Here is an 8,438-nt window from a genome sequence, read left to right as displayed (position 1 = left end):
GGCTAATTTGCAAAATGAAATTGTTTGGATGATTGGTTTGCAGTAAACATGGTATACCAAATTGGTTTCTAAATTTAGAGAAAGGTTGAGCCTCCTTTTATAATAATCTAGAAATAAGAGAAGTATTAATGATAATGGAGCTTCCATAATTAAAAAGTCAAATTCTGAAATAACAAGCAGAAATAAACTTGAGCAGGTAGTAGCAACATAAATTATAATTCTTGCAAATGGTTATTTTGAGCTTTTTTCATGGAATAATGCAATCTTCAATATGCAGTTTACTTAATGATAAAACATGTATCATATGTGTCATAATTATGTTTCATAGTCTTGTTGAATTTAGTACTATTAGACATAATAAAGATATGGGAAATAGTGCATGAAATTCTGAGAGTCATAAAAGACAAAGTTGTTTTAATTAATGCTTTGATTTCTATGTCTGATATTTAAAAATTTTTACAAAGTAGTAATTGTTATCCATATAAATGTTTTCAAAGAAAAATCTTGCTTACATATAATAGGATTTGCAGATGAACTATATTTTAAATACAGTAGACTCCATGTCCTTTCTTGGAGGTTTTTGAGGACTGATTTTTGGTAAGATCTCTTTGGCATAAAATGTTTTATGAAGTCCAGCTTCTCGAAGCGCTAACTCAAAACGGAGTCTAGGGTCAGAAATTATCTGTAGAAATAAAATACATTTAAATAAGTAGCAATTCATTGAACTAAATTACATTTTATTATTTTGTCTCATATTTCCTCAAGCTGTTTAACTTTTTTTCTGGGTAGATGACTATAAACTTGGTATATACAGTGACTATATTCTGTTGGGTTTTGTTTGTTTTTTACTGGAAATGTCGAGGGGCACCTGAGTTGTTTGGTTGGCTAAGTAGCCAACTCTTGATTTTGGCTCAGGTCATGATCTCAGGGTCTTGGGATAGAGCCCCAAGTTGGGGAGTCTGCTTGTGGATTCTCTCTCTCCCTCTGCCTCTACCTTTGTTCCTCTCCCTGCTTGGGCTCATCCATGCTCTCTCTCTCTCTAAAATAAATAAATAAATCTTTTTAAAAAAGAAAAGTAACACACACAAATTAAATTTTAAAAAAAAGAAATAAAGAAAAAGAGAAGAAAAGAAAATGTCCAAATCTTCTTAGTATGATTATTTTCCAGTGTATCTCTGGTTTCCAACAATAGTATAGGGAATATCATGCTAAATTAGTAAAAAAAAAAAAAACACATTGAAATTATTTAAAAATGGGGTGAAAAAAGCTTACTTTCAGTACTATTCATTGATTCATTATTGATAGCTAGAATTAGAAAATAAAGACAATCATCATTTAAAATAAGTCTAAACCACAACCTTATACACACTGGTCTTTAAACATCAATTTCTCCATCATTCATCAATATGTAAATTATGTTTAAACACATGGCCCCTACTTTAAAAACAACAACAAAATCAATCAAACTCTCCTTCCAAGGCTGGATTTCTATTTCAAGCAGGATTAGAAAATGTTTCCACCAATGTGATTCTAAGTGGGAATTGAAATATGAGTAGCTCGATTTCTATTTTCATTTATAGCTGATTGGGCCTTTTTCCTCTTCCCCTTCTTCTATGAATATTAAATGTCAACAGACACTGCTTGCTATCATAAGGTAGCCACATATGGATTTTAGCTAATGAGGCATTTTACATGGACTTGAAGTTCCCCTAGAGGATGGGATAATAAGCTGTTGAAAGCAGCCCCTCCTTGAAGAAGCTCTTAAGCTAACAGAGGTAATAAGAATGTATACAGATAACTACAACTCACGTGGCCCATGTGACTGAAGTTCTAAGAATAGAAGAAAGGTGCATTTCCCCATGCAGGTGAGTCTAGGATGACCTCAGGTAAGCAACAGCACTTGAACTAACTGTGATGTCCACCCAATTCTTCTACAAAGCAGAGTGGGGAGGAAAACAGAGCAGGAAAAGAAGGCACATGCAAATTTAGAGGTGAAATAGGTCAATTTGGGACCAGGGCGGTTCGGGTAGAACAATGGAGTAGCAGTCTACTACAGTGGTCTACCCATGAAGTAATAAGTGCCTAAACTTGGCTGGCAGCAAGGAAGAAAGAACTGTCGAAAACACGATGAAGGGAAGAATCAAGAGATTCTGGCAACTAAAGAGGAATGGAAATGAGAGACAATGGTGCATGCAAGTCAAAAATACAGAGATTTTGTGTCTGAGAAGCAACATAGTTGATCCTTCCACCCAGCGTCTCTTCTGGATACAATCTACGTGGTCCCCCTCATCCACGTCTAAGGATTCAGTCTCCACCTGTGTGCTCCCTAATGATCTCCTGGATTCACCTGTCTTCTCAGCTTCTGGTTTCTGAAGTTTAAAAGTCTCATTATTCTATTTTTTAAATAGACGAAGTGAAACGGAGATCTCTCTCGAAAACTGACCTTCATCTCCCCAATTCACCTCCCCAGAAGCAGCCAATCAGTTTCTTGTAAATATGTTCTAGACATCTTCACCATAGACATGACAGGAACAAAACACATTCTCTTTCTCCCTAAGTCTGTTTTTACTTCTGTATTCTTATATGGTTAATGGCAGCCACAACTAATGATTATAATTTACTGAATTACTTCTAGGTGCCAAGCAATATCCTAGGCAATTGACATTTATTATCCTAATCCTCATAAGAACCTTACAAATTATTATTTTACAGATGAAGTAAACAAGACATAAAGATGTTAATAGCTTACACAAGTTCACATAGCCAGTAAATAGCGGATGTGGATTTGAATCCAAAATGCAGGCTCTTCTCAGTATCACTTGCTGCCTAGCTTGGTATCATTACTCCCTCCTCTTAGACAAAGCCATTCATGCCCCTCTGTCCCGTGTTGATGAGGCCTCTGCCATCTGAAAAGGCTCTGACCCCCAAACCCACCAACTTTCTATCTAGGACATGTTGCTAACACATATCTGATTATATGATTCACCTGCTTCTGAGTCTCGCCTGTGCTCACAACATAATGTCTTAGCAAACTAGAGCTTCTGTACTTTTCATCCTGACCGTAATCTAGGTTTCCAATCTCATCTCCCAGCACCCACCCTTGCCGCTTACTTTACAATGAAGACACACCAGTAAGGGCCCCTTTCTGCCCTCCTCTGCTTGGTGAAACCCTTAATTGCCTCAGCCAGGTACCTGAAAGTTTTCCAGTCTCTGACCAATTCTCTGCCAACCCTGGCTGCCCTCCCTGCTTTGGCTTCTGCAGACAAACTTACATCCTTATAATGAGTCCCTTTCTTTCTACCCTACCCCTCCTCCCAACCTATTTTTGTTTGTTTGTTTTTAGGTTAAATCACCTAGAGTAAATTTTGTTACTGCTGCTAAGAATCCTCACCTAAGATGTAGATTAGTTTCTTCTTTGACACTCTGACTTCCCTAGTCACGTTTCCATGGGTTCCCTTCTGCTTACCACTGCAGCCCTTAGACCTCCACCACAGAGGTAGTCTCACCCCAGGGGCATTACTGCCACACAGGCTACTTTTCCTCCCAACCCAGCTACCCTGCTCACTTCCTCCAAGAGAACAAGTCCATACTGTTTGGAATGCAGACCTGGCAACTCTACAATGCCAGAGACACTGTATGTTCCATAAATATTTGTCCAATTAATAAATGAATTGTCCACAAAGAGGCACACTCAATTTATTTGTCAGTGGGTGAATGGATGCAGTTTCTTACTTTTTAAATAATTAAATATTGAGCTGTGCTCTTTAGGTTTATAAAATTAATAAACTAGGGGGAACTACTTTCTCCGTTAAATTCAGTGATACCCAATCATTCATCGGTCTTCCCTCCTGCTTTCCATCCATCCATCCAAAAAGACTTTCTTCCAAAAATTTATTTATTTATTTATTTATTTATTTATTTATTTATTTATTTGACAGAGACCACATGGAGGCAGAGAGGCAGGCAGAGAGATGAGGAAGCAGGCTCCCCGCTGAGCAGAGAGACGGATGCGGGGCTCGATCCCAGGACCGTGGGATCATGACCTGAGCTGAAGGCAGAGGCTTTAACCCACTGAGCCACCCAGGTGCCCCCCAAAAGAATTTTTACGATCCTTTCTCAGTAACAGACTAAAAGGAGTCAGAAGTTCCTGGAAATAGTTAAATACACCTTAATATTTTTCCACAGAAAATGATTTCTTTTATCACTAGCTCTGATGTATTATCTTCATTTTAATTTCTGAAAGCTCCCCTCTGCTTTATCCTATCAGTATCATCAGTTGTTACTTTAATAGGACTTATATTATGATTTTAAACAAATTCCAAATGATAGAGAAACATTTAAACAAAACACAGTATTAACACAACTTTAACGTTTACAAGTTTTAAAAATAATTTTTAACATAAAAATGTAAATTTAAAAAATAATTTTCCGGGGGCGCCTGGGTGGCTCAGTGGTTTGGGCTGCTGCCTTTGGCTCGGGTCATGATCTCAGGGTCCTGGGATCGAGCCCCGCATCGGGCTCCCTGCTCCGCAGGAAGCCTGCTTCCCTCTCTCTCTCTCTCTGCCTGACTCTCTGCCTACTTGTGATCTCCGTCTTTCAAATAAATAAATAAAATCTTTAAAAAATAATAATAATAATAATTTTCGGGATGCCTGGGTGGCTCAGTGGGTTAAGCGGCTGCCTTCAGCTCAGGTCGTGTCCCAGGGTCCTGGGATGGAGCCCCACATCGGGCTCCTTGCTCCATGGGGAGCCTGCTTCTCCCTCTGCTGCTACCTTCTACTCTGCCTGCCTGTACTCTCTCTATCTCTCTGACAAATAAATAAAATCTTTTAAAAAATAAAAAATAATTTTCAGTGACAGATTCATATGTTCAGATAAACTATTCCACGGTCACCAATCAACTATTTTATAACATTAAGAATTGGGCAGTGATTGTGTGCTATCATTTAGCAGTAAAAATTATGTTAATCCATGTGGCATTCAAATGTAAATATTGAAAATAATCTGAAACCCAAAACACACACTTCCATAAATCTTATCGTCATGGCTTTTGCATCAATCATGCTAATTCCCATAATTACCTGGTATTCATTGTATGTATTCAATGTAAAGAGTGGCTTTTGAAGAATAAATTCTTCTTCAATTCCAATACCCATCCTTGCTTTCGATGCCATTGTATCTGACATCATTCTAACGGGATCAAACTGAGCGACAATTGCAACCTAAAGGAAGAAAAAGCACAACTACTTGGATTAAGATACAAGTTAACTACTTCTGGGGAACACTATTAATGTTTAATGTCTAATAAAATTTCCTAACTTTAAGGAAGATAAAACCTAAGAAGGAAGGGCAGACAGAATATTAAACCAGGCCAGTCCTAGAAATCCATGAAGGAGTTAATGGTTTAAAAACAAAATATATTAAAAGGCCATGATATATATTGTTTGCTACTGACTGAATAATTACAGTTATGATTAAATTTAGATAAAAATTTATATTTCTGGTACTAAGAGGAAATCAAGCCTAGAAAACCTACATATTGAACTACCCTAGAAGTAACCAAAAGTAAAAAACATTGACTTTTAACCACTAGCAACATATGGCCATGGTAACAACCCCATGAAGCTTTCTAGGAAGTTTAATCTGATCAAGCTCAATCTAGAATATATTGTTAATGGGTTGAGTTGTGTTGGCATCATTGGGCAAGATGTGTGAATGCCATTGTGTAAGTAACTAGAGTTCCAAGGATTGTTGTAAACCATTGTTTTCCCTTCTACTGAAAAACTGTACAGTCATTTTAACATAAATGCCCTTGTCCTTTATGATAATTGAAATCATTCAAACCTGTATCCTAATGAAAAGAAGCCACTAATTTTGTAAATTATATGCACCATTAGTAACACCTGCCTGTTAATTCCTAAAGTCAAGAATTAGCATTAAGAAAATGGCATTTTTAATGCCATTTAGAAACCGTAATGACATAACTGAGTTGAACGTACTTTAATTATTATAGGTTTCCTAGCCAAAATGTCTTATACTATAGTTCTAAACGCTGATTACAGGTAATGGGCACGGATATTTCCTCTTTCAAAGAGTTCACAGATGGGAAGAATTCTAATTATATGGACTCCGTAGTTATCCAAGTTATATTGTGAACAAGAATGTGTTTAGAAATAGTGACATTAAAGTTTTGTCCCCAGGAATGTAATTATTTGCTAATGATAGAGTAATTTAACGTTTGTTGAATCTAGGATGACAGGTCTTAGGTTCCTATGCTTTGAATTTATTTGTCAACTATTTTATCAAGGAAGATGATATAATAGTTGTATGCATTAACACTTCCCCTAAACTATGCCATTTAACTAGACCTCCTCAGTTTGAATCCAGTCTGACAGTTACTAGCTGGGTGACTTTGGGGAACCTATGCCTCCTCAGTTTCCTCTTCTATAAAACAGGAATATTGCTATTCCTGTTTTATTCTATTTTATAGAATAGAATATTCTATTTTATAGCAATAAAATAGAAATAATACATACATCATGGGGTTGCTATAGAGATTGAGATAAAACCTAAGAACATTTAGAAGAGGGCTTTATACTTAGTATTAATTTTAAAATATGAACACACATTGGGCACCTGGGTGCCTCAGTGGGTTAAGCCTCTGCCTTCAACTCAGGTCATGATCTCAGGGTCCTGGGATCGAGTCCTGCATTGGGCTCTCTGCTCAGCAGGGAGCCTGCTTCCCCCTCTCTCTCTGCCTGCCTCTCTGCCTGCTTGCGATCTCTCTCTGTGTGACAAATAAATAAATAAAATCTTTAAAAGAAAATATGAACACATAGTACTGCAAACCTATGGGGCAGGTACTATCATTAGTCCCTTCTTTCAGAGGAGGAAAGGAAGCTTAGGGAAGTTAGGTAAAAAATCCAAGTTTCCTCTGCCAATAAGAACCGAGCCAGGTTGTACCAGGTTTGAAGGACACTGGAGGCCAAGTTCTTATTCAAGATTCCATGTTTCCTCCACCGACATGGAAGGCAAATGAGAGAGTCATTTCCTCTCAGCCAGGAAATGGTGTCAATGGACTTTGGAGCTTATGATTTGAGCTAATTATTTTCAAATCAAAACCTCTGAAAAATTACCAAGTAAAACTATTTTATCACATTTCTCAAATTCTTAAATTCCTGCTTTTGCCACCTCCTCTCTACTTTAAAAACTTTTGCCTATTTTCACTAGGCAAAGCAATGGGAGGCTTTAATTAGCTCAGAGCAGTTTTAAAAAGTGGTTTTTCGCATGTTTGCTAACTATAGGGTATTTCTAAACAGAGGTTCCTACCCCAAAGAGGATTACCTTGCTCTAGCTCCCCCAGGTTTTTTAAGAGCATAAAATCCTTCTGGTAGATGCAGAGTTTCACTTCTGTAAATGGATACTCTTCAGCTATTAAACTAGAGGTAATATGGATGCATTTAAATCTTGGGAGAGCTTTTTGAAAGATGCTGATAAAGTTATTTTAATACACTAAGAAACTGGAAATCGTTCAACATAAACCTAATTGCTCCCAGGAGTGAAGACCAGTGTCCCAATTTAGAAAAGTTACATTTTATATCACAGAGTTTGTGATCTAAGCCTACTAATAATGTTATGAAGGACACTCAGAAACCACCCATGAAAATTTCCAAATTAAAAACACCTGTTTCCTAAGGGCTTCTAGACGTCTCTCTCTCTCCTCTTCTTCATGAGCGTCTCGAAGGGCCACTTCTTTTTTCTCCATCAAACGCTTTTCCAATAATTCTTGTCTATATTTAACCCTTTAAAAATAAGGCAGAAGGACATTAGGAAAATATTATGATAATTGTAGAAATTATATGGATAGGAGTATAGGGGCAGGAGGCATGTCTGAGGTGACATCATGGCCAAAATTTGTTCTTTACTTGCTTCTGGTTGATTTCTCACAGCCACACAATCAAATATACTGGTATAAAATGCAGGCTACAGCAATTCTAAGAACCAGAGAACTGCAGATCAGAGGCTAGGAAAACGTAGGGTAAAATCCAATCCATCTCTTTCATCGCTGAAATCTTTGTATTGACTCTCAAACTGTCCCTCGCTTGCCACAGCTGCAGTTAATCTGACCCAGCAGATGACAGTCTCACTCCTGAGTGATTATTCCAGCTGTTTTCTGAAGAACAGTTCTAGCACAGTTTGAGATGTTAAAAAGGCTATGTTCCTAGTTAAACATCATACTTTTAGAAAGAATAGTAAATAAAATGATGTAATAATATGCCAAATTACTGGAACTTAAACCAGACTTGTCTATATCGTCACTCATTCAGTCAAGAATGCCCTTTTTGGATGTGTATGTGTGTGTGTGTGTGTGTGTGTGTGTGTGTTAAGTCTAAAAATTGCATTTTGACTGTAGATGGCAGCAAAAACATAATTTTTCC

The 8,438-nt window shown here is 37.3% G+C and overlaps 1 protein-coding gene across 1 annotated transcript in view; it reads right to left on the bottom strand.

Moving 5' to 3' along the window:
* Positions 1-397: 397 nt before the first annotated feature.
* Positions 398-8,438, bottom strand: part of CCDC148 (coiled-coil domain containing 148) — a gene marked incomplete at its 5' end in the record, with an annotated part of 251,765 nt that continues 243,724 nt past the window's right edge. The window contains 3 exon segments of the mRNA XM_082691417.1: positions 398-682; positions 5,082-5,222; positions 7,685-7,802. Coding sequence (XP_082547543.1) covers positions 536-682; positions 5,082-5,222; positions 7,685-7,802 — 406 coding nt within the window. The 3' untranslated portion in view covers positions 398-535.

This window comes from Mustela nivalis (genome assembly GCF_964662115.1).
Source record: "Mustela nivalis genome assembly, chromosome: 11".
In the NCBI taxonomy this organism is placed as follows: Eukaryota; Metazoa; Chordata; class Mammalia; order Carnivora; family Mustelidae; genus Mustela; species Mustela nivalis.
The sequence above is the reverse complement of the archived record's forward strand: the minus strand, read 5'-3'. Positions and strand labels throughout refer to the sequence as shown.